Source organism: Eublepharis macularius, chromosome 6, assembly GCF_028583425.1.
Source record: "Eublepharis macularius isolate TG4126 chromosome 6, MPM_Emac_v1.0, whole genome shotgun sequence".
Classification (NCBI taxonomy): Eukaryota; Metazoa; Chordata; class Lepidosauria; order Squamata; family Eublepharidae; genus Eublepharis; species Eublepharis macularius.
Window position 1 is genome coordinate 105,388,688 of NC_072795.1, and position 26,413 is coordinate 105,415,100.

General features: G+C 43.3%; 1 protein-coding gene and 1 long non-coding RNA gene across 3 annotated transcripts in view; one reads left to right on the forward strand and one right to left on the reverse strand.

Moving 5' to 3' along the window:
• PAPSS2 (3'-phosphoadenosine 5'-phosphosulfate synthase 2) overlaps positions 1-145 on the reverse strand; it is a 60,213-nt gene extending 60,068 nt beyond the window's left edge. Inside the window, exon 1 of one of the 2 annotated variants that reach the window (XM_054982584.1) lies at positions 1-145. In XM_054982584.1, the coding sequence (XP_054838559.1) occupies positions 1-27 (27 nt within the window). In that variant the 5' untranslated portion in view covers positions 28-145. The other variant, XM_054982585.1, reaches the window with a different exon arrangement.
• Positions 73-26,413, forward strand: LOC129331914 (uncharacterized). Its single transcript, XR_008597300.1, has 4 exons — positions 73-134; positions 17,299-17,532; positions 20,660-20,771; positions 26,269-26,413. It is a non-coding gene; the product is annotated as an uncharacterized LOC129331914 (long non-coding RNA).

A 26,413-nucleotide genomic window follows, 5' to 3' on the forward strand; every position in this document is an offset into this window, starting at 1 on the left:
CATCCTTTGCTTGTTGTTCTCAGACATGTTGCTGGCTCGAGCTGCGCGGCGCGACGGCTCCCTTGGCTACGGGCAGTGAGGACAAGGCTAAGCGGTTCGCTCCTGCTGAGCTGGCTGCTGAGGGGGGGAAGACGGTAGGTATAAGGGCTGAGGAGACACGTAGCACTTCCCCCGACCGCCTTCCCCACCCCACAGCTCAGCCCTCCTCCGGCTCCTCCCCTCGCGGCTTCCTCCGGCTCCGACGGGAAGAGTTTGAGCGAAGGGAGCGCAGAGAGGATCTTGGCGAGAGAAATCGGGGTCTTGCGGCGCGCATGCCCCCTTTTGCATTCTTGGGCACTCGCGCGGGACGGGAGGGCGTCGGGAAGAGACCGACGCTTTACAATTATTCCGGTTTAAGCGTGTTGATTTTAATGGGTTTAGACTGGAGTCACTCGCGTGCTTTGGTCTCGAGCAGCGCTTGCGGGGAAAATGCCATTCTTCTCTGTTTGGACCCCCCGCCCTTCTAGGGTCTGTTTAATGGCATGCGCGAAGGTAAAGTTCAGTCATTCCCTGAAGCTAAGCCTTACCTTCACCTCTTACAAAAATGCTGGGGTTTTCCCCAGGCCGTAACTTCCTACAGACAGCATAGCAGAGGAACTGCCCTGAGAACAAAGTAGGCGAAAGGGTGCCTGAGCTTAGATGACTCCTCCGTGATTGCGCCACTGTGGGGCAATATGCGGGCCAGGCGGCCAGTGCCAGCTGCCCGAGGGAAGGAAGGCCGCGAAACCAGGGCAGATGGCTGCGTGTGCGCGCCCGTGACGCGGAGCCCGTGGGCCACTGACCTCGCCGGGTCACGATTTGGTGCCACTTCCCTGGAAGACCAGGGAAGCTCTTGCGGGCATACACGTCAGCCGCGCAGGAGGGTGGCCAGCGGGCACTCCCCCCTCTCCACCCACACAAGGACGCCCTCGGTGGCATCAGCGCTGTTGGCCGCGGGCTTGCCAGGAGACGGCGGCGGGGAAGGAGGAAGCTGGCTCACCCACGGGCAGCAGGCCGGTTGTTGCAGCAATGGGGGCGGCGCTGGGAGACGCTTGGATTTCCCAGGGGGGAGGGGAAGGAGCAGCCGGGACGGGAACAAGAGTCAATGATTAAGACACGGCTTGCTCCACGAGCGCCAAGGCTTATTTAGAGCAGCGCTTTGAGACAGCGGCCGGCTGCAGCACTCCCGAGTGGAAATAGAAAGGGGAAACTCGGGTTGCCGCCGAGTCATAAATTTAAAAAGTAATCTTCCTATATAGGTAACTTGGTGCATAACAAGTGGAACACATCTGAAGATGTGAAGAAGCTCATACCCTAGCACAAATTTTGTTACTCTTGTAGGTGCTACTAGACTCTTGCTCTTTGCTGCTGCTACAGACAGACTAACACTACCCATCTTGAAGCAAAACACATGTCATGGGTGGAATTTGTGTATGTTTTAATGGTGAGTTCTTTTAGGAGACAGTGGATGACAAAATTTCTATAAATTACAGATAGAATTGACCTGCATTAGTATGGTCACATCGCTATTGACCTCAGGTCACTTCCATGCTGCTAGAAAAGAAAATGCCCCTCCTCGCAGTGATGACTAGATATCTGTAATTATACTGTGACCATAATAAGCTCCATGCTGCCACACAAACTCATTATGGTCAATGGCCAGACTATAATTTGACAAGCTGGACAGAGATCATGCCAGAATGCCTGTTTTTAGGGAGGTTGTCTGAAGATCTGTGGAGATGATGAGATGAAGTTCTAAGGCTAACTGACAAAAAGTAATACATTACCAGATCTGGAGGGAAAGGCATCCAAAGGATCTTAAAAGAAATTGGCGTCATAATAGAAATACACAGTTCATCAATAAAATCAACTTTCTTACCTTCCGATTAGAAAAGTAAAGCAAAGTTTCTCCTGACTACCTTCTGCTACTGACTATCTTCCATACTGGAGGCATGTCAAGACAGGAAGAATGAGCTGGCTAGCTGCCGTTCCTTGTTTTTTTTAGTAATTACCGTTACTGTGCTTTATCTCTTTTTTACATTTTGTAACAGTTCAGTTGTGCTGGCCTCAAGTATTTTTACACCTGCAATGCAAAATCAGAATAATACATACCCTGCTCTGGCCTGTGCCTCTGTCTTTCTTTCTGGAATATGTTGCCTAAAACGACAGCTTCAGGTATCTCCATGACAACAGCAGGCCTGATGATAAGCTTGCCCATCCATGCACTAGGAAATTACTTTTCTGAAGCCATCTAATTTAGAATCCACTGTAGCACTGTGCCTTTTCTAGCACTTGCTGTAGTGAAGTGGCAGTGTTAGTAGGGTTGCTAACTCCAGGTTGGGAAATTCCTGGAGATTTAGGAGATGGAGCCTGGAAAGTGCAGGGTTTAGGAAGGAGAGAGATGGCAGCATGGTATGATACCATACAGTCTACCTTCCAAAGTTGTCATTTTCTCCAGGGGGAACTGATGCCTATGGCCTGGAGATCAATAGTAATTCTGAGAGGCTCTCCAGCCACCCTTTGGAGGCTGGAAACCCTACATGATAGGGTGATATGATCATTTCATGCACATCAGTATACAAGGTTCCTGCAAGCTTAGTTTGATTGCAAAACATGAGTTTGTATGGAAAATATGGGAATGTTTTAGAACAATCCTTGGGGAAGGGGGTAGACCATGCAGTGAACTATACAGTATATATGACAGAAGAATCTGAACATAGCTTAGAACACAGGTTAGAATTCTAAAGGTGTCTGCAGGCTCAAAAAAAGTTAGAGACCCCAGCTTAGAACATTGACCCCAAAGAGTGTTTGAGGGTGTTTTCAGGTGACCAGTTTCTCTTAATGCAAGGAAATGTGCTATTTTTTTCTAGCTAGTAATGAAATATATGACTCTCCTTGCTACTATATGTGTAAATAATATCATAGTGGATGAAATGTATGTCATGTAGTTCATTGCACTGAAATAAACTTTATGTATAGATCAGGCTATTGCAATATCACAGACTTAATATGATACAGAAAGAACATGACATACTTTTAAAGTAACTGGTGGTATAGATAAGAACACTTGAAACCTAGCCATAAAAAGTGTGAATAGCTAACAACTGAAAAGTACTGCTTAACGAAATTGCCTCTCACAGAGAGTTTGGTCCAATAAAGTTTGGTGTTTCTTTGCTTATCTGGGGCATGGTCCAATGGAGATTTTCACAGCAGAAGCCCTTATTGTGGGGCTGTAATTTTCCATGTTTCAGAAAAGCGGGCAAGGCCTTGCCCAGTGTGAGTGATGGCTGGCAGGTGGTTCCCACCTCAAAAGCAGCCACAGGTAAAGGAGCAGGTAACCTTGAGGCCTTCCTGAGGTGCAGGCCTCATGTCAGGTGTGGAAGTAAATGTGGCTTTTTTGTTGATGGTAACTGCAAAACTGGTTCGCGGTGAGCCATGGAGAGAATACCACTGCCTCAGAACATGGGGGGGAAGCAAAGATTAAAAGCTGTGTCTGAATCCTCACTGAGTTTGTAAATTTAGAAAACAGTAAAGTGAGGCACTCCACTGCTGCAATTACACAGCTGTTTGAAACAATGGAGGGATGATTTTTCCTGATTTCCCTCTTCGCTGCATCTCTGTCCCATTCAGCTTTTTATTCAAAAACCCCAGCATAGTTTTTTCAGGATCAGAAGAGGCCTTCTTCCCTTTTGCATGAGCGAGAAAGTTTATACATCGTTTACAGTTGGAAAGGGAACGTCCCTGTTAGTACTCTTTGTTCTATCCATCAGTTGCCTTTGATACAATTGACAGTTGGATACAGTTGGATACAGTTGGAATACAGAGTTGGCATTAAGGAAGTAGCACTTTGGGGGTTTGGGTCTTTTCTCTCAGATCAGACACATAGCATTTCCACCAGTGGAACAAAATCAGTGGGACTGAATTTGTCCTGTGGAGTGTCACAGAGTTCTATCGGTGCTGGTTATGACCTTTAAAACCATCATCCAGGACCCACATATATAAAGAACTATCTCCTCCTTTATGTCCCCATGTGCAACTACAGTCATCTGCTGTATGCTGGTCTTTCCCCTACATAAGGTAGCCTGTCTGGCATCAACCAGAGCCCAGCATTAGAACAAGAGAATTTTAAGACAAAAGGAGAACAAATCACAACTTGATAGTATCCAAATGGAAATGCTCATGCTTTCAAGGAAGTATACTTTCAGTAGCAAGGGGAAAATAGCATTTATTTATGAGTTCTCAGTGAATTAAGACATTTCAAATTATCCTTATTTGTCCCTTTAGCTTTCTTTCAAATGTATCTGTTACCCGTTTTCATATTCATATTTTTTTTGTAGCTGTACATTAGCAGTTCTGTGGGAAATTACTAATATTTTGATAGGCTGGCCTAAGATATTTGAACAAGTAAAAACTGCCCCTCCTATGCAGCAACCTGATTCTCTTCTTGCAATAACAAATTCATAGAATTAGTATAGATTAACTGCACCCATGTTTTTTTCTTATCTACTATGCAGTAATACAAAGAAATCATTGTTTTGCTGCTGTGGTTTCAGAAGATTTACTTATGCACTGTGAATTCATTAAGGGTTGCTTTCTTTCTGCAGCTGCTGAAAGATAATCTCTCTAAAGCACAGATCCTCATAACTGTGATAATGACTTTCCTAAGTTAAACACTTGTTCAGGCTTTTTCAACTTGAAATAAAAGTAAGGTGGCTTATTGGGAAGAGGCATTTACTACCTTTTCTCCTCCTCAGGCTTGCAAGTAGAATGCAGCTTGTAAAATGGTGAGTTCCCCCGTCCCTCTTCCCTTACATTGTCCTTCAACCAGTCTAGTTATTAACCTGTGCTCTGAAACACCTATTGGTTCTAGGGTTGCCAGATCCACATTGGGAAATTCCTGGAGATCTGGGGTGTGAAACCTGGAGAAAGTGGGGTTTGGAGAGGGAAAAGACCTTGGCATGGCATAATTCCATAGAGTCCATCTCCCAAAGTAGCCATTTTCTCCAGGTGAACTGATCTCTGTGGCCTGGAAACCAGTTGTAATTCTGGGAGATCTCCAGCCACAACCTGGAGGCTGGCAACCCTAATTGGTTCTGTAATAAGAAATTAAGATAAATAATAACTAACTTGAACATTCAAAAGATAAACTGGTGACATACATCTCATGAAGCTTTGGGGTTATTCATACAGTGTTATGTATTACCTGATTTCCCTACTTAGAATAGTCTGAACATACAGCATAAGAGATTAGATACCAACTCAGTATTTTTATCAAGCTCTTCAATGGAAGAGACATTGGCCTAGTCTGTATAATATAGTTAGCAAAATGAAGTGGTAGAATCCTGAACATAAAAACATAAGTAGAACCTGTTGGTTCAGACCACTGGTTCATCTAGTTCAGCATCCAGTTTCACACAGCAAGTAACCAGTTGCCCTGAAGGGCCAAACAAAGCTAAAAGGCCAAGACTTTTCAAGATAAGATTCCAGTTGTTCTGCAAGATCATGTTCATAGCTTGGAGGTATTTCTGTATTTGTTCTTTCTGCACAGGTATTCTTAGTGATTCTGGGCTCAGGGCAAAAGTCCAAGACGGGGTCCTCAGAATCACCTCCCCCTACTGCCACCACCCCTACCAGGGCCAAGCAAGGGGGGGCCTTCACCATGTGCAAGGTGGGCTGGAACTGACACCTCCAGGAACCAGGTGCCAAGCCCTATACAGGGCAGGTGTGAGTGTTGGTGCCTTCCCCCCCTCCTCCTGAGGGGGGAACCATGGATAGTTGGTGCCCATCTCGACATGGGACCTGGGACAAATGCCCCTGTTGCCCACTGATTAACACCAGCCCTGGCTTCCTGGATGCCTGGGCCACAATAGTCACTTACGAGTCTTTTAAAAGCTTTACAGTGCTGTTCTAAGCAAAGTTACACCCTTCTAAATCCGTTTAAGTCTGTGGTCTTAGAAGGATGTAACCTTGCTTAGGATGGCGCTGTTAGCTGATAAAGTCTCTTTCTTCTTGCAGGCGTTGCATTATTGTCATGTGCTGAACACAGGGCCACCCATGAAGATGGCTCAGAAAACTCAACTAATATAGAATGCTGCTGCCCATCATTGTGTGCCAGGCAGCAAATTCCAGTGAAAGGGAAGAGGCCTTCTGATACTGTGGTGGCACAGTTGGCATTGTTGGCCTCATTGTTGGCTCAGACAGAGATTATGGACAATGTTCAAGTTCGTGCTAGATTTTTAAGTATTTGGAGTGAGTTATGAATACCTTTCAAATTCTGTCTAATTTTACTAGTGGCTGGCTATATATGGACAGTGAACCTGAAGTGAACATAGAAACACTTTCCAACATGTTCTTAGCTGGCTTTATAAGACTTTAGGGCACAATAAGTGGTGGGTATTGAACCTGCCAGCACTTGCTGAATACTGAATCAAACCATTGGTCCATCAAGGTTAGTACTACTCAGATGGGCAGCAGCTCTCCAGCATGTCAGGTAAAGGTCTTTCACATCACCTACTACCTCATCTTTTCACTGGCGATGCCAGGGATTGAACCTAGGACTTTCTATCAGAAATGTTGCTTTCTTTGTTAGTGGAACAGCAAGATTCAGAGAGAGATGATAGGAAAACCCCAAATAAACACCCAAAATAAAGCTAGAGAGAATTCAGTTCTTGTGTGAAAGGTTAACATTCTTTGCAGAGATGGGAGGGAACAGGATGGCTGCTGATGAGGGGATGCTGCAGGCTGTAGCTGTGCCTCAAGGCTCCTCTGAGCCAGTGAGAGTGGCAATGTAGGCTGCAGAGCAGACTGCAGAGAGAGGAGGGGTTGGGTTTCCCCAAATTACCCTTCCCTCTCACTTTTATAAAGAGGCCAAGAGGGATCTATCTTATACTGAGTTACTTACAGCTTTGCTTGCTTGCCATTGCCTTATTGGTGGTTCTGCTGCTGTGCTGAGTGGCTGGGTACCTACTTGGTTCTGTGGTGTTCCCCCTCTGGGCCTGGCTTCAGTGAGTTACAGTTGTTCTGTTGGGTTAAGTTGCAATAGTGTCTCTTGCTTCAGTTTGGTTTTGGTGGAATTGACAAAATTCTCTGGTGTGATTATGGTGTCCTTGCTTCAGTTTGGTTCTGTTGGGCTTTCTCTGGGTTGAGCTTGCATTTGGGAGTTTGCCTCTGGCCTGTGGCAGGATTGCGGGGAGCATCTTTAGAGGACCATCAGGAGCAGGTTCTCTGCAAATTTGGTGGAGTTTGAAAAAAAAAACGCCCCTTCAGCTCCTTGAATAGCCCCCAGATATTTTTCCTTATAGGGAATAATGGTCAGATAAATCTGCATTCTCTAATCTTGCTGAACTGGATCAGAGAATCTTACCTGGATTTCAGGGATCCTGGATTTTTTTTTTAAATCCCTGAAATCCAGATCCATATTATCCAGATTTTTGGAGGGTGCAGACCTCTATACGTTACCTGACCTCTCAAGTACTCCTCGTTTCTTCCCATGGCATACAGCCTCTTCTTATCATATGCACTGCATTGGCCTCCCTGATTACTCTCTTTCTGCCTTAATTCCCAGCATCCTTTGCCTTTTCTTCAAACCTCCTACACTATTACCTTTCCTTCAGGTTCCTTTTTTTAAGTGTATGACCTGTTTCACACATGTCTCTGTATCTGGGCTTCTGATCTGTTAGCGTTCCTATTCCAGAAATGTTGCTTCCATTCAGAAATGGTGGGGGGATTTGGGCCCCAAAAGTATGCAACACTACATACTCCTCTGAGCCCATACTGTTCATTGCAATCATTAACAGAGAATGTCCCCTTTCAGTTTAAAAATCACAGTGTAACTGGGATGTATTTCCAAGCGTACATCTACATTAGAATGTGTATATTGCAGCTGCATGTTTCATTGGGAGCAACACAGTGCAGACAGGTAGCAATGGCATGTGGATTTAGGCCCATTTTCCTGATCTAGCAAATTATACAAATCTGGAAGGCTACTTCTATGATCCTTAGATCAGGTGATGAAATGTAAGTGTGGGATGGGAAGGGGAGGGGAGAATATCTTGTTTGCTCTGCCCTTCATCTGAGTAAAATGTAGGGGAAAATGATAGGAGTAAAATACATGAATTGAAAATAATGGGTCTACATTTAATACTTTTTATTGTCCTTGCTCTTTGTATAAGAGGAAGGATCTTAAGAGATAATCAGGGCCTATTTAAAACACAAGATCAATTAATACAGGAATTGCTTGAAAACTATGAAAGGTTCTTTTTATTATTAGAATGTTTATAAAAGAAAGAATAATTAACAGAAAGATAACAAAACAAGAAAAGAAAAATAACTACATAAACTAAAAAGAGGCTTCTGATTTTCTTTGCAACAAATAGAATTACAAATTTTCTCTTACTCTGTGTTTACAAAGAAAAGCTCTCTTTTTTATATTGTCCAAATTTCTTGTTCAGATCATCAAATCATTATTATATATTTCATGTAAAAAGTCTGTTTCCAATCAGCAATAAACAAACTTATTGTCTTTAATCAGTGAAGTAAATGTAGCCATCGTTGCGAACTCCAACACCATCAACCATACCTCTATTATAGATGATATCGGACTCTTCCACTTTTGTGCATATAATAATCTTTCAGTCATATATAAAAACAAAATTCCATGACTTCTTTCCAATCCCAAAACAAAGTCTGTGTTTTCAATTGTAATCTTTAAAATTTTCTGAATTAATAATTGTATTTCTCATTGTTCCTTTCGTATATCTTATCCAACATTTTTTAGCCCATTGAATCATAGATTCTTTCACTTGGTCTTCTGTCTCAGATTTCAAGAAGAGTTTGTACATTTTGGCAATAACATGCTCATCATTTGTACATAGTTCTGCCTCAAATCTAAATTCAATTTAGATTGCTCATAATCATAATAACTTTTGTCTACTTTAAACCTTTCTAAGATTCGCAAATAAGAAAACCATTGGCAAGTATATCCTCCTGTTATCAAATCTTCTCTCGATTTTATTTTATATTCATCTTTCGAAAATCCTAACGTCTCATGGTATGTTAACCATTTATACAGACTTGTCATTTGACTATGAAATGTTTTTAATTTGATCTTATGATTTGCTGTAGCAGTGATGAGAATAGGGGTTTAATTACCATTGTGCCAGAATTATTGGGGTTGGTTACTGTTGTAGGACCTCACACCAAGCAAAGGATTCAGTGCTACAAAGCCTGCCTGCCTGCCAGTGGCAGATATTCCAGATACTGTAAATCATATTGAGGCATCTTGATCAGTCATTTTGGCTTCCATGGAGCTACTTGTATTAGTTTGTGGAGCCTGTTGTATAATAGTAAAATAGTAAAACTTTTTGCACCATGACCTCAGAAATACATTGGACCTCAGAAATACACTGGAACAGGCCTGCCACATTGCAGGATTGACCAGCCCGTCTCGGTTTGTACACGGTGCCACTCTGCTGATATTACCAGATAACATCCTGAGAGTTATACAGCTATTCATATCTTTAGGATCAGTCCGTTAGTGTGTCAAAAAGACAAGCAGAAAGCGATAAAGCAGCAACTGTTTCGAAGCAGTTAACGATCAACTAGCAGGCAGCAAGTTCCCATAAGCATGACACAGCAGTCACCAAAGGGGAAGCAAAATGTTCCATGAACATCTGAAATCTTGTGCACACTTGTTTAGAAATATATCCCATTGATTTAATTGGGAATAAACGTTCTTAGGACTGCATGAACAACCTTTAAAATCAGAGCATTTCTACATGCAATGTAGTTGCACGTAAAACTGGTGAAAAGATCTATGATGCAAATGTAAAACCTACAAGACAAACATTTTCTTTTCTGTGGCTATCTGTAATTAAGTGTTATTTACATGTGTTAAAGCAATGCAACCGTGGCCGATTCCAGACGGCCCCCTGCCTCGCGAAACGTCGCGCGTCGTCGCGCGTCGTCGTGCAGAAAACGCGATATTTCGCGTTTTCTGCGCGACAATGCGCGATGACGCGTGACGTTTCGCGAGGCAGGGGGCCGTCTGGAATCGGCCAGTGTTACTCTGTTTAGATGTGAAAATAATCTTAATGGATGAGTTGGATCATGTAGTGGCATAATAGAGGATTTTAAATTGATGGTAACCTCTTCTGCACGGGCCAATTTTGCTGGTTCAGTTTCCATACTGCAGCATTTTTTTCATGACCACCTGCACTCAATTTGCCACCATGAGCAGGCACTCCGGCCACTATGTGGCTTTTCTGTAGCTTTCCTAGGAGCACTTGTGTCATGACCTGGCTGTGCCAGGAAGGCCTAGCAAGGCCTCAGAAGCCTGTTAGCGGTGAGAGTAGGCCTGCCTATGATTCCCAGGAGCCCTTGGGCCATTTTGGCGCCCTTTTTGGCCAATCAGAACACAGGGGGCTGGTGCTATATAAGTCTGGGAGGGGGAAAAGCCTGCGTTCTTTCTCCCAGGGAGCAGGTCAGAGGAGGTTTCTGCTAGGGAGAGAGGCCTTCATCCAGGTAGGGTGAGAAGACAGGCCAGGCAGACAGAGGGCCAGTGAGTTCAGTCACGCTAGGGCCTTTTGTTTATTTTGCTTTCACCCATCTCTTGTTTCTAATGCACCTTGATTGCTTGTTCATTTGTTGTTTGATTAACTGACCAACTTGTAAATAAACTATTTTGTTTGTTGTTACTCTGTTGGGTCCTCATGCCTGTTTATTGGCCAAGCTACGGAGGTCAGAAGGATGGACCAATGTGGGCACAACAATTGGCCAACTAATGTGGGCCAATTAATTTCAAAGCTTTATCTTTCTGGCCTTTTTCTTTGCAAAATCGTGAAATAGACCTCCAAAGTCATTTTCAAGTACACAGTGGATAGACAAGATAGCTAGGTGGCTTAACCATTCTTGCCCCACTGTAGAATGCCTGCAGTTTTTGATGTGTTCTAGTTAAAATACTTCCAGCTGCTGCCACAGTCATTGGAAGAGTGCTAAAAAAACCCTGAAGGGCTATGAACACTTCTAGGGTTGCCAACCTCCAGGTGAGCCCTCGAGTTCTAGAATTATTACTGGCCTCCAGATTACTGAAATGAGTTCTGAAGAAAATGCCAATTTCAGGGGGTGAATATTGCATTATACCCCACTGAGGTCCCTCCACTCCCCAAACCCCACCTTCCCTGGCTCCATCCCTAAATCTCTAGGAATGACCCAACCCTATACATTCCACTGAAAATTAGTTGCCACAAACTCAGCCTCTATATTGAACTCATTTTCATCTTGATTCTGATCTGCTTCCCTAGAATATTAATTGTTGCTTGACCGCAGAAAGGCCTTATCTGATTTGAAAAACTGGCAGATTGGTATCCTTCAGCTTCTTTTTGTTCCTTTTCTTTTACATCCTTATATTGTATTTATAGCCACCACCAGACATGGCGGCAAGTTTTGAGTGTGTGACTGTGAATGAATTAGGCCTGCAAATCCAACAGAAGCAGCAGCATTACCTACTCCCACTGTTTTTGCAATTATTTTGTCTTCCCTCCTGCCTATGTAAAAAGAACTCTGAGACTTGTAGTTATGGCAGACTATGTCAAATAGAGGAAAACAAATCTGCCCTCTATCTCAGTGACACAGCACTAGGTGATCTGCACTTAGGGTTGCCGTTCTCCTGGTAGGAGTGAGGAATCTCCCACTCCCAGCCTCCTCCTGCTGCCACCACTCACCTGGCTGGTGGGGAAAAAGGTGTGGGAACAGGGCTCCTGGGATGCACTCCTGGCATAGTGTAATGACATCACTCCCAGGAGTAACATTGCGCAGGCTCTGGGAGTTCTCCCAGGCTTTGCACCAGGTCAGTTTGGTCCAGAACGAAGCCCGGGAGCACTCCTGGGGCCTGCGTGATGACATCACTCCTGGAAGTGACATCATCAATGGGGAGGCCATTTCCAAGAAAACAGAGGTAAGTGCTGGGTCTCCCCCACTTCTGCTGGAAGGATAAGGGGACCTGGCACCCCTAACTGCATTACCATACATACTCTATTCTAAGAGCCTTAGTTTGGGCCAGGAGGCTCAGCAGCTCAGAAAGCTGCTTGAGACTGCTGCTCTAACGTTGCTTCTGATTGGCTCCAGCCAACCTCACAAAAGATCTGGACAACCAATATATAGATAGAAGGAAATAAGGTCTGTAAGTATCCTCAGGCATGATCTACAGTTTATTCTCAGTTTTTCTCTAATAGTCATGAGAATTGTAGCCTGGGAGACCACTGGACCCCTCTGGACCTCCAAGCACCATTAAAGGGTACCCTTTCCCCCTCTATGTGGAGAGAACATTAGAAGCCAGAAGCTACCACCTGCAGTATGAAATGCTACAGTTTTTCTGCCACCACAGGGCTTTTTCTTATCCTCCACCTACAGGTGTGAACAAAACCTCAGAGTTCAAGTTCCAAATACAGCAGCATTAAAACAAAAATAATAAAAACATAATAATAAAGCAGTAAATGACTGCAGAGATGTAACAGCCAGATCGTCAAACACAAAGGTTTTTTAAAAATATGTTCTTCCTTGTACTCTTACACACAAATTCATTGTGTTGAGATATTAAGTGCTTGATGCAACCCATTGTAAGGTTGGCAAGTAGAATTCTCTGGAAGTTGTTCAAAAATGGAGCGGTATTGTATCAGCAGGGCATGTAAATCAAGCAAGCTTTTGAAAGCATACTTCCCTCCCCTTTTTTCATACCTCTAAGCTCTGAAAATGAGCTTTCTCACTTATGAATACTTTTTTTAAATTGGGAAAGTTATTTTCTTTCCATAATGCAACTCGTATTGAGCATAATACCCAGGGAAGTGTGTGTGAAGTTTAGCATGTAAAATATGCCTCAGCTTGGTGAGAAGATGGAGAACGGTCTTTGTGTTTGCACATACCAAAGGACACAAAGTTCTGACTTTACATCTTTGCTCAAAAGAATTTGAAAAATGTTTTTCTTCTCCCCTCTGCTATTGAATTTTTATTTGAATGGCGATTACCAGAATTTTTTAAAATAATAATAACAGACATGTAAATGGCATAGATTACTACGTTTTGTTTAGTGATTAAGGTAATGGAATGGCTTGGTGAATGACGTACTGGCTTTCGTTCTTTTTCAGGTTGCAGTCTTAAGCAAAGTTAGGCTGCTTCAATGTGTGACAGCCTAAATATCTGTTTAATGGTGACTATTCTCAGCACTGCAATCCTAAACAGGGTTACACCCTTCCAAGCCCATTTATTTCAATAGACTTAAAAGGGTGTAACACTGCTTAGGACAGCACTGTAAATCATTTAAAATAAAATGTTCAGCTATAAAATGAATGTATTGTCGATGTATTGTCGAAAATGAATGTTGGCATGTAGCCTTAGAGCACGTAGTCAAGAAGTGGAGCAAAAGTTATTATAAAGCCGGAGTGCCTGCAGAACTACTCACAAATGGCCTTATGTAAGGTTTAGGAGATGTGTCAGATTGAACAGCCTGTTATTGATCAATCAAAAGACTTATGGAAGATGCCTGCACATCATAAAGGATTTCTCATGCACTGTTCAAAATGTTTGCAGGAAAATAATACCATAACAATGGAGAACATTTGAGATTTCACCCTGCTGTATCATGACTTGTCTTAAGTACTTGGTGTTTTTAGCTACTACACATATAACCTTCTAACTTTTATTGCCAGTCTTAAAGTATTTTATGCAAAAGTACTCACTCCATCTAATAGATAACTTGACAAGCATAACATTATCAGTATGTGCCATTTGCAGACGAGCTAGAGGTTTCTGTCTACTTTGTGGAGTCCAGCTATAGATAACCCAGTTATACCAAAAAATATTAATTTTTAAATGATTTGAATCTCCCCCCCAAAAATGGCCCCATGAAGACTACACATTTTCATTACCCAGAAGTAATCAAATAATGTTGGAGGACTGCCTGAGCACCTATTAACTAAAGTATATTGAAGGAAGAGATGAAAGTACACATCTTTTCACTATAATTCTCTCCCTCCCCGCAGGCCAGGATATAATGAGGTGTTTGAGGGCTCTGACCCCTTAGATTCAGGGGTGAAAGCAAGTCAGTATGGTCCACTCTAGTACCAGCAAAAAAGCAGCGAAAACTGTTCCAACCTTCTGCTTTGAGCCCCCCTTAAGAGAGACAGTAAGAAATTTAAGTTACTGGTTGCGCCTATTTAAAAGTGAAAGAGGCTGCAGGTGGAGGGGGTACATTATTAAGATGGGAGGAAAATCCTTTCTCAATTATCCGTTCAAGATGGGGGGAGGGGAGACAACTAATAGTGTAATGGGTGAAAATAGAGGGAGGATGTGTATCATGAGCCTGTACACTGCCCAAACCAAATTTCCACTTTAAAATATCCCATAGATCATAGGGAGGAGGAAGTTTGAAAAGAAACCTTCTCAGGGCTTGGGACTAGATGAGCAGCTTCCTCCTTAGCAGTCAGTGCTACAGAGCAAATGTTCATAAGTACTAAAATTCTGAGGTTCAGGGCAAGGTGAACAGTTATCTTAGGGCCAGGCTACAAGTGACAAATGACACAAGTTGGACACTTGTCAGCTTCCCTCAAGTTTTGATGGGAAATGTAGGCATCCTAGTCTTGCAGCTTGGCTCTCCGACTGCTGTCCAATGAACTTTTCAACTGTCACTTGACCAACATTCCACCAAGCTGCCTACATTTCCCATCAAAACTTGAGGGAAGCTGACAAGTGTCCAACCTGTGTCATTCGTCACTTGTAGCCTGGCCGCCAATCTCAGAACTCAGCAATCTAATGCTATTGCACTACGGGAGTGGGGACATCCCAGTTGTTCATCTCCTCACAAATATGCATGGCCCCACAACTTTTTTTCTGTAATGGTAAACTTGTTTTTCCCTCTCCAATTAGTAGGACAGTGGAACAAGGCAATTCACAGATGGGAGAGGGCACCTCAGGTCTACTTGGGGGTGGGGGGAGGTGGCAAGTACCAAAGAACTCTCCTAATGGCTGTGCATGAGAAAATCCCTCCTCTAGGGACAGAGAAATAGAAACAGTTAAAAGCCCCGAGAGTAATAAAAACAAGACACAGTAAAATTCGAAAGACAGTTTACTTTACCTGAAAATGGCAGTTGAATCAAGTGCTAGCTGTTGAAGAAATACAGATTTTTGTGCTAGAAATGTGGAAACAGCTGATCAGTTACTGAGACTGAGAGGGAATATATAGAAGGAAATGGATATATGTCTGTGACAGGTAAAGCTGCATCTGTGTAACACATAAGCCAAAAAGAGTGGTACCCTGAAGCAACTAATAGGAGCTATATACTGGGACTAGGCTTGCCATGCCATCCCCCTGGTCGGGGCTGGGATTCCCACCACTTGCAGGCACTTCCAGACACCTCAGCTGGCCAGCAGTGAGAAAATGGTGGGATATGGGGTGGGAATGCCAGCAGCATCTTGACATGGCAATGCCACACATGTGTACCTGTAAGTGGTATCAGAGTGTCACTGTGGTGGTACCAGAGATACTCTGGTGTCTGGACAAAACTCTAGGGTTAAACCATAGAGTTTTGACAAAATACCAGACAGTACCCAGCATCCCTGACGTCACTTCCAGGTGCACAAAGGTGACATCAGCACATCATCAGCTAGCCATCCAGTAAGTCCCCCTACCCTCCAGTCATTTGTCACAGTGACCTGGGAACCCTAACTGGGACAGATGGCGGGGTTAGAACCAAATCAGACGTGTAATACCAGTCAGGGCACAGATGCCTGATCTGACTTGCTGTCACATAGATGAACTGGGGAACTTACCCTGAAAAAATTCTGTGGCTCTGTTTGGCTTTGGAAAGCTGCAAAGGGGGAGGAGGGGCTTCCTATATCCTTTCTGCACCATTTTTGCCAGCAGAAATGCCCATGGGGAGCTGTTTACCCCTTTCACTGGCTCCATGTGTCCTGATTCATGTCACACGTAATGTCTAGTTTGGCTTTTAGTAAGGTTTTGAAAACTGGTGCAGGTTGGGCAGTAGGGAGTGGTGAGAAGGGTTATTTTATCAGGACTGTGATAAAATGCTCCTACAGATCTTTTGTTAAGTTTAGCTGTCTGGATAAACTGTGTAAAAATGCCTAACAGTATTCCAGTGGATTTGTTGAGTCTGGTATGTAATTAAGTGGAAGCACAATGCTGTATTTTATGATATAAATATGAGTGAATGTTTTTTCCTTGAGCATATACTGTCTGCAGCCTAATATCCCCCAGCTCCAGGTTATTGTTAATATTTACCTCAGTTGTGTTTTTTTCTGAATAAACTTTGTTCTTGTAGAATTTGAAAAGCAGCCATATTGTTCCTATCTGTTTACCTTGCTATCCTCCAGTTATCAGTACAGGCTGGAGTTAGTTTATAAGACCCAGTTTCTGTTCCTTCAAACCTTTTTAAAATTCCTGCTTAGAATACTGGTGCAGTAGGGTATGGATCAGTGTATGTGGAACTGAGTGAGTTTGAAAAGTAGATGGGGAATAACCCAGAGATACAGGATAGAAAGTATGGTTGCCAACCTCCACGTGGAGCCTGGAGATCTCCTGGAATCTGATCTCCAGACTACTGAGGTCAGTTCCCCTGGAGAAAATGGTTACTTTGGAGGATAGACTATATGACATTATCTCCTTCCCTCTGCAGACCCTCCCCTCCCCCAGGCTTCATATCTCCTGGAATTTCCCAACCTAGAATTGACAACCCATACATTCCTGCTTGGGAGTTAAGATCACAGGCCATCCTGACTGACCCAGTGACCAAAGAAGCTTGGTTGGTGGGTACATGGGAGAGGGCCTTTGCAGTGGCAGCCCCACAGTTGTGCAACAATCTCCCCAGGAGGTGTACCTGGCCCCCTCACTCTCTAACTTCAGGAGGCAGCTGAATACTATTTTATTGAGGACAACTTTTTAGATGTATTTTAAACTCTGTTTTTAAACTCTGTTTTTAACTGTTTTGGTTCTTTATATTTTGTTATTTGTATTATATTGTAAAAACTGTTGTTTTGTTTGTTTATATTTTATATTGTAAGCTTCCTTTTAGTGGAAAGGGAGCTAGTAAATATTAAATAAATAAATAAACCCTAATGAGGGAACGGCTACAGGAAGTGAGTCAGTAGAGAAGCAGAGGGACTGAGAAAGAAAGAGAGTGAGTCCAGGACTTTCAAGATGGTTTGTTAATTAAGTACTATTCCATACTACTCCTGCTGGACTCTCAATTAATTATTGTCCTACTTGAAACATAGGGGTAGTCGTTTACCAGCAGAAACCAGCTATAGCAGTGCAGCAGCAACAACTAAAGCAGAAAGGATTTTTGCCACAGAGAACAAGACCTGAATCCCCCAGCGCAACTGGACTCCACTGCAATCAATCTGGTCCAGTTATGGAAGAGATGAAAAAAAACACGAGTGCTGGTTAACGAAAAGACACATGTGGCCAGGTGCTTATTATGTACAACAAGAGCATCTTGCAACCTGTGGGTAAGTGCAACCTTAAGATTCCCAACACAAAGAACAGTAAGCTTTATTGCTTGGAATTTATTGTTGTGCACAATGCTATGCTCCCTAGCAGTAGAGCATAGCAGTTCAAGCCATGCAACTTATTCAGCTACAGCATCAGAATATTTTGCATGCAGGGCAAACTAGTGAGTGAGCAGAGCCCACTCACTGCTGTGACAGTAGCAAAGATACTGGAAGAATGTGGGGTTGATTTTCAGAGAGAAGGATATTGGGCAGAAAAGCAGAAACTCGGGACAGACCTCAGTGCATAGCCAGTGAGAACGCTTAAATGAGGGTACCTATAGCACTCGTAAGACCACTGAAGTAGGAGCTGGCCACTTTGCAAGCCAAATGCATAATTGCTCCAGTAGATATATTATGTCTACTCTTATACCCTATTAAGATAATGATTTGTGGTGATTTTGTTGGAGTGATTCTGTATGTATGTACTACTGTAGGTAGTTTTAAATTGTGGATATGTGTGTTATAAGTTCTGACTTTGAGACCTTGGGTCAACCGATCCCACAAACAAATAAAGATCACAAGCCTAAGATTGCAAAACCATCAGGAAAGTCACACATTTTTATTGATCCTAAACCTTTGAACAGAGTATTAAAATGTAAATATTACCCACTACCAAACATTGATGAAGTGATTTGAGCCCTAACCCATGCTAGGTTTTTTCAGCGTTTGATGATGTAAAAAATGGACTCTGGCACACAGAGCTGGATACCAGGTCAGGCTATTTGATGACATCTGCAACTCCTTTTGGCAGATATCATTGGCTCTGATGCCGATGGGCATTAGCCCCTGTGGTGAAATGCCTTATACTCCAGAACTTGCACATGTTAAAATGTGTATCAGGATCTATAATAATTGGGTTGGCATTCTGTTCTGGCTCAGAGGATACAAAGTGCCTTGTGCTGGACACTGGGAGGGAAGGAGAAAGTGGGATGGGAATGACTCATTGCAGGCAAGAAGCCATACAGTGCCACAGAAATCCAAAAGGCCCTAGCCGGTAGGACAGTAACCATGTCATACCTTAGTCACAGAAGTCGGGAGACCAAAAGGCACATCTTCCGTTTGCAACAGGGAAAGAAAGAGTCTGCAAAGGGAGGACAAGGTAAATCGAAATCTCATTGTCTTTTTTAGCCTTTTTTGACTGCAAGCCATCCAATGCAGTCTCCATGTTGATCTGGACTCCATTTTCAGCACATGTTGCTGGGACAAGGGAAGAGCTCCAGCCACTGAAATAAGGGAATGGATGATCTCTAAAAGCTTTGCAGCTTTGAAGATGAACAGCCTCTCTCACTTTTCTTTCATTTAGTGTATGTAAAGAGTTGGGAGTCAAGGGTTGTGGTTTTATCACCATTCCTTTTGTCCTTCCTCAATTTGTTGTGTCTGCATATCATGTGTATGCTTTTATTTCTTTATTTTAAAATCTTTGCATTTTCGAAGTGGTTCATTGGATCTCTGTGACTACATTAAGCCTCATTTAGTCATACTTATCAACTATTCGTAAGGAGAAGAGCAGCTGTTGATCCCTTCATCTCCAGAATGCACAAGTTAGTATGAAGTGGAAGTGGGGGTAGCTAGTGCAAACGAAGCAAGAGATGTGAAAATGAGGTGGAGCCATTAAGCAGCACCATGGAGAGGGGACCTGGTTTAGACCACTCATGGTCTGTGGTGGTGACAGCAGAAGTTTACCCAGAAAGGAAGAGTGAATTGAGAGTGGAGGAAGATGGGCCAAGCTGAGCAGACAACCCAAGAATTTCAAACCATTCTTCTTCCTCATTCATGTGGGCAGGAATGACAGCTTACAAATCCCATTTCCCCACATCTCCAAAAATGGTCCAGTGCAGGATAAATCCAGAACTAGAAGATATCTCAGGAACAAAAATAACGAGTGGAGGACCCACAGGGACTTGAGGGGGCATCTCATTTCCCCCTCTTCCACTATGTCCTCTTTTTCCTTCCCTGAACTCCCTTTAGTTTCTCTCTCATTTCTTGCATCCTTCTCCCCCTCACCTTTATCTGCCCTGTCTTTACTTTATGAAGTAAAGACAGGGGGAGGGGGCAGGTTCAAATCACCACTGTGCTGTGGAAGCTCACTAAAAGCCTTTGATTCAATCACACACTCTCAGCCTTACCTCTCAGGGCTGTCTTGAGGATAATGTAGAAACAAGGAGGATGACATAAGCTGCTTTGGGTTCCTATTGTGGAGAAAGGCAGTGTATACACACACACACACACACACACACACACACACACACATATGGAGGCTGTCAAGAGGAGGGAAAGAGGAAATAGTGGGGATGGGGGATACAGGTGAAAGTGAGGGGAAATAGTGGGGATGGGGATACAGGTGAAAGTGTCTTTACAAAGGCTTTAAGTGAGCTTCCACAGCAGAGTGGTGATTTGAACCTGCCCCCTCCCCCTGTCTTTTGCTACAGAAACCAAACATGGAATATTGGCTAAACTGCTGTGGTTGCTTAGCAACAGTCACTGAGGGCATCTGGTTAAAGGTACAGGCACTCTGTTTATCATTTTGGATTTTTTAAAGTATGATACTGAATGTATGATAGTGAAAAGTTTGTCTGATCCAACAGCCGATGCATGCCAGTTTGGGATATTACCTGCCCTATGTTATCTCACTAAATAAAATGCTTACTGATTGCAAACCAATTATATCTTTATTTTTAATAACAGCCATGCAAGAAAAACCTCTCAGTTGCACAATACAGAAAACTTTTTTTATAAGTAAATGTATGATATTCTGTAGTTTATCTTAAACTACATGTGTTTGCATGTATATCAATTTTGTAGAGGCATCATAATAGCTAAGAAACACTGCCAATATGTTGGCTTGAAGGTTTTCTGCTGACAGAAGCAATTTCCATCCCTAGAGCATGACACCCCTCCACCTCTGGCTGCAGTCCAAAATGCCCCCAAATACTGCTCCTGGGTGACAAGGGTCTCCAGATATAGCTTGGTGGGGAGTCAGAGGCCTTCAGCTGAAGGATGGAATTGGCAACCCTCTTCTATATGGGTTCTAAGCCACTGAAAACAGCATCTAGTATTCACTTGTTTTATTATTCATTTCTGCTAGGTAAATGGAATCTGCTATTATTGATAATAGTGTCTCCGCTCTACCAAGCTAAGACTGCAGGATTTCACCCTGTTAAACCAGAAGTGTGAGAAGAAGTACTCTGGAAAAAGAGGTACAAAGTTGTCTGTATATTGCATAACAAGCTAGAGAAATTCTTTGTTTGAATTGTGCCATTTGTTCTGACCTTGCTAATCTTCCTGTCTGCCATTTGGATGAGTGAAGATTGACAAGTATGGGGTGTGTTCAAAGAGCATGTGACACTTGAAAAAACCTCCACTTGGAAACATCTCAGAGCAGCGACATAAATTCAGGAGACTGATATAGTAATTTCTGAGCCATGATTTCAGTGTAACTGAAGTACAAGAGACTATTTTCAGATAACTTCTGTGATCACTTTTTTGTTGTTAACAACCATTAGCTAGTTATCTAACATCATACAAAGTTCACAACCTGATCAAGGTACATTCTCAGCAGGTAGTTATTTGTTCACAGTTTTGTTATAATTAGGACTCTGATCAGAATTACATAAGTGACTGATTTGCCTGCATTTCACTCAGATTAAACCTACTGAACCTGTGTTATTTTGCTTCAAGAACGAGAGGAACATTGCTGATTAGAAGTTCTGAACAGCAGTGAAGTCATCCAAAGAACACATTTCACTTCCCACTTGCCTCCAAGTTGATTCAGATACATTATTTCACTCATGCAGAAATGTGTTGTATTTCAAACAAGGGTGTAACCAAGTCTGCCTATAGGCAAGAGTCCAGCAAGGGGAATCTTGGACTTCACAACAGCTGTATCAGTCTGCAGATTACATTTTTACTTAACAGATCAATCCTAGGCATTCTTACAAGTAAATCCCAGTGCCACTGGACTTTTTTTTACAATCTTTCATAAGATTGCAAGCTCCATTAATGAATATCCTGTCTCATCCAATTTGCTCAGGCAACTCACAACAACCCAGGCATAACAAGATAATTAAAATACAAACAATATTCACTTCACATACTAATCATTTGGAATCAAGTGCCTTGAAAAGGTTGAGTGAGCATTTCTTTTAAAGTTAGAGAAAGTCTTCACAGAGGGTGATTTTGAGGTGCTGGTCTTTTGGGAAGTTGTATTTATTTTAAATATTTTATTTTCCACCTTTCTCCTACACCAAAATGGGATCCAAGGTGGCCAACAAACATAGGTTAAAACAATACAACTATAAAAACACAAATCTTAGAAAACCCAGTAAGCAGGGAGTGGGGAGATGACAGCTCACTACCCTCCCTTGCTGATGTTGAGGCAACCTTCAGGCAGTCTCAGAACAAAGCTTAGTGGCAGTGATGAGTAATACATGGCTTGATTCAGATGCCCACAGCTGTACCTCTTTCCTCACCAATGATCTAGAGGTCAGGGAAGCCACGGGTCTTAACAGCATTGAAAAAGTAGAAGTGCAGATGTGCATCAGATCTTTCCCAGCTGGCCCAAGTGCCCAAATTCCTCCCTTGTTCCAACCATAAGGGACAATTGAGGATTAGTAGACTTATGAGCAGATGAACGGTAGAGCAGCAGAAGCAAAAGGTCATGGGGCAGAAAGACAGCAATGTGTTTGTTTGTTTAAAATACATATATCTTACATTTCCATCCAAAGTGATCCACCAGGTTTTGAAGATAACCAGATTTTGTTGTATGTGAAAGAGGATAACATGAGATCTGATGTTATAAATTTCGGAGATACATATTTCAATTTTACTTTCCAATCAGGGCTTAAGAATCTATCATTATTGGTTTGGATGGATCCTACAAAGTTTTTCTGCTCATGGCAGTGTCTTGCTCAGGCATAAGTCAATGCTAGAGGCTCTCATGCTGACAAAAGGCTCCTTTTACCACAAAAGAAAAGTCCATTATTAGTCCTTTGTCTGCCTCCTTGTCTTTACTTTTCCCCCTCCCACCAGTAGCCTCTCCCCTCAGTTGTGTGGTACCAGCTGAGCCAGACCCAGTTGCATGGTGGGGGACCTACAAGGACTTGGGAGGGTGCGTCACTTTCCCCTGCATCCCGTTCTCCACACTATTTCCTCTTTCCTTCCTCCTGGCAGCATCCGTAAGCTCACCTATCCCTACTCTCCTTCAAACCCACTAAACAACTTACTTTTTATCTCCATCCCCCATCTTCATAAATATTCACTTACATACTACTTTTCTGCACAATGGGGGCCCAAAGCAGCTTAAATCATTTTCCTTGCTTCCATATTAACCTCACAATAACCCAGAGAGGTAGCTTAAGCTGAGAGTGTGTGACAGAACCAAAGTCTCCCAGGGAGTTTCCACAGCAGAGTGGCGATTTGAACCCGGGTCTCCCAGATCCTACTCTGAAACTCTAATCACTACATTATATTGGCTTGGGGGGAGGGGGTAAGCTGTTGAACAGTAGCAAGCAGCCAGGCCTGGGTAAGTCATGTAAGTCATGTGGTATCAAGTTGTTTAGTGGTTGCTTCTGGGCTGGCCCCAATAAGTCCTCCATCAAAGGCCAAAACAGCCCTAGAAAGGGACCTGCCCCCTTCCCTTGTCTTTTCCTAACAGAAACCAAGCCTGGAATACTGTCTAAACTGTTACGGTTGCCTAGCAACAGCAACTTAGGGCATCTGTTAAAGCTACAGGCATTTTGGATATATTATTTGTATTATTTTTAGATTTCAGATTTTTTTGCAAACCTAGGTCATGTTTCAGGTTCATAGGAAGATCTTGTCTTGTCAGTTCATGGCTCCAATCTCCAGATTTAAGTATGCACAGATTAAGGCTACTTGACTATTAGTATATAAAGATAGCAGATGACATTCTAATTGCATGAGAAGGGAGGAGATACAGAAACGCAAGCAACACTCTATCATGGCAAAAAGTTCCATCTCTTCTTGGAGTGATGCAGAGAATAGAATATAAAAATCAGCAGATCTTCTACAAGCTTGGTTTTGAAAAATATGATACTGAAAAGTTTAATCCATCAATTGATGCATACCTGCTTTGGACATTACATATTATTCTATGTAATCTCATTTAAGTGCCTTGTATATACATACATATTTAGGAAATTTATATGCCACTTCTCCATAGTCCTGCTCGAGGTAGCTAAAGCATTTCTTTTTACAGTAACATCAGATCCAATTCCATTCCTTCTGAGAGAGTTCTGCAGTTATTTTAACAGACATTTTAAAACTAACAGTCTGATCTAGCTGTGGGAGGACAAGGAGTAGCCTTGATCCCTGCAGCTGCTTTTCACACCGTCACCACCTTGGAGGAGATAGAGATGAACAGGGCTACCTTCCTTACGGACCTTTTGTGGTAGCAACAGTGTTAGGACACCCTCCATTGCTGATGGCCCTAAAGCAGCCATATATTACAGCATTGCAGAGATTAACACCCACCTCCCATAATTCAATAGATTGAAGACCTTACAGCTTTATCAATATTTGAATATATGGCATATAGACACGAATTATATATGGACAAGAACAAGAGTCCAGTAGCAGAGTATGAGCTTTCAGGAGCCACAGCTCACTTCTTCAAAGCATATGGACATATTTTTAGATACTTGGAAACCTTTTATAGCTGCTGTGGTGGGATAGGTTGCCCTCATCTCGCAGACACACAAGCCTTTCACACTCCTTGCTACCCAGGCAGGCAAAGGCCAGGAGTCCCCCTGTCATATGCCACCTGTCTAGCCTCCACTAAAGCAGGCAGAGAGCCCTAACCCAAATCCTCACAAGGTCCCGTCTCCCAGAGGCTCCACCAGACAGGCAGCCGGTCCTCTATATTTACCTCCCTTCACTCAGCTACAGCACAGGGCTATTGGGAAAAAGAGAATCCAGAAGTTACTTTCCCTCAATATACGTTGCTATGATTTAATTCACTAGGCCCATTGGTTGTGACTAGAGTGTTTGTGTGTGTGTCAGATATTTCCCCTCAGCTAAAAAAATCAGGCCAGCCAGGGTTAAACAAAACAAAAATAAACTTTATTTACAATAAGGAACATAGGAGTGAATGGATTTTAAACTAAAAACCAAACTGGAGTTAAACAGGGAGGGTTTCAACTAGAGATGGGCATGATCCAAAAAAAAATTAACGACCCAGCAGATCGTGGATTGGCGCCACCGCCGATCCTGCATTAACGATCCGCAACGACCATCTCCAGTTCCCAAATCGTGGATCGTGGAGGCCAAAGCGGGGCACGCTGGTATTCCCAGCAATGTGGGAAGGTGGGTGGTGGCGGCGGCTGCTGGGCCTGGTGGGCACGCCTCCCCTCAGGTCCCATTCAGCAACACAGGAGGTTGTGTTTGGCTGTCAGAGCTGCCTATCAGGATTTGCAGGGATGAGATTGGAGTGCCCATGGCTACAGAACACCCCCTTCCCCCTCCCTCCCCTGGGTGTCTTCTCCCAACTTGTGACTGCTTTGCTGCTCCGTGGTTGGAAGGAAGCCCTGCTGATCAAGGAAAGCTGGGCTTCCATTTGGGTTTCCAGGGCGACAGAAGGAGGGCAAACAGAGCTCAGGCTTTCCCCTGGCTCTGTTGCCAGGGGAATAGATTGCTGGTGCCTGAGTGTCTGGATCCCCGATCCGAGCCCGAACGCAATGATCCAGGCCTCTCCCGATCGCTGGATCGTTGGCCATGGACGATCACGATCCGCCGGGTCACGATCCCGCGATTGCCATTATCGTGGGTTTTTTCCCATCGTAATGCGGATCATGCCCATCTCTAGTTTCAACATAAGAGAACAGATTAATAGCCAGCTATATTTCTGCTGCTTCTCTTAGCAGCATCTCAAACCCTTCTCCCTGTCAAGGTCTCTCAAAAGCCTTCTTTCCCTTCCAATGGACTTAGGGCCAAGCTACACATGACGAATGACACTTGAACGGCAAGTGTATTTCTCCCTGTTCACTTGCCCTCCACTCAATCCACTTGCCGTTCAAGTGTCATTCGTCATGTGTAGCTTGGCCCTCAGAGTGGAACTACAAGTGACAAAAGGCACAGGTTGGACACTTGTCAGCTTCCCTCAAGTTTTGATGGGAAATGTAGGCAGCTTGGTGGAATGTTGGACAAGTGACAGTTGAAAAGTCCATTGGACAGCAGTCAGAGAGTCAAGCTGCAAGACTAGAATGCCTACATTTCCCATCAAAACTTGAGGGAAGCTGACAAGTGTCCAACCTGTGCCTTTTGTCACTTGTAGTTCTGCTCTAACTCTAAATGGCCCAGCATTCCACCCAGTCCCATTGGCTGTCCCTCAGGAGAGGTGGAGCTGGAGCTAGTCCTCTCCTTCACAGGTGCTTATGTCTAGATCTGCCTCTATGATTGGCATATTTTTTATCTCTATTTGTATTAGGTTTGTTTTAATTCTTTAAACTAAAATTAAACAAATAAAGCAGAGCTGTACAACAATGAACCACACAGCAGAATGCAGCTACAGTCAGACAGTCAACAAAAATGGGGTTCTTATTGAGTCCTGGTAGGCTGCCAGATATAGTTGAAGGGCTGAATTGGCCTTCGTGGATCACAGATTAAACAGGCCCATGCTACACTGTGCATAGGAAAATAAATGAGGACATAAAGAATACTGCTATCCCTCCTCCGCAGGGTAAACCAGCAGACATGCGTGATGACAAACCACCCCACTGTACAGAGGCAAGAGCCATTTCTATCACGCTAAGATCATCAGGACCTCTATTTGGCTGCAGGACCTGGCTGTATTCTTTTTTGTGATCACAGAGCAGCTCCTGGA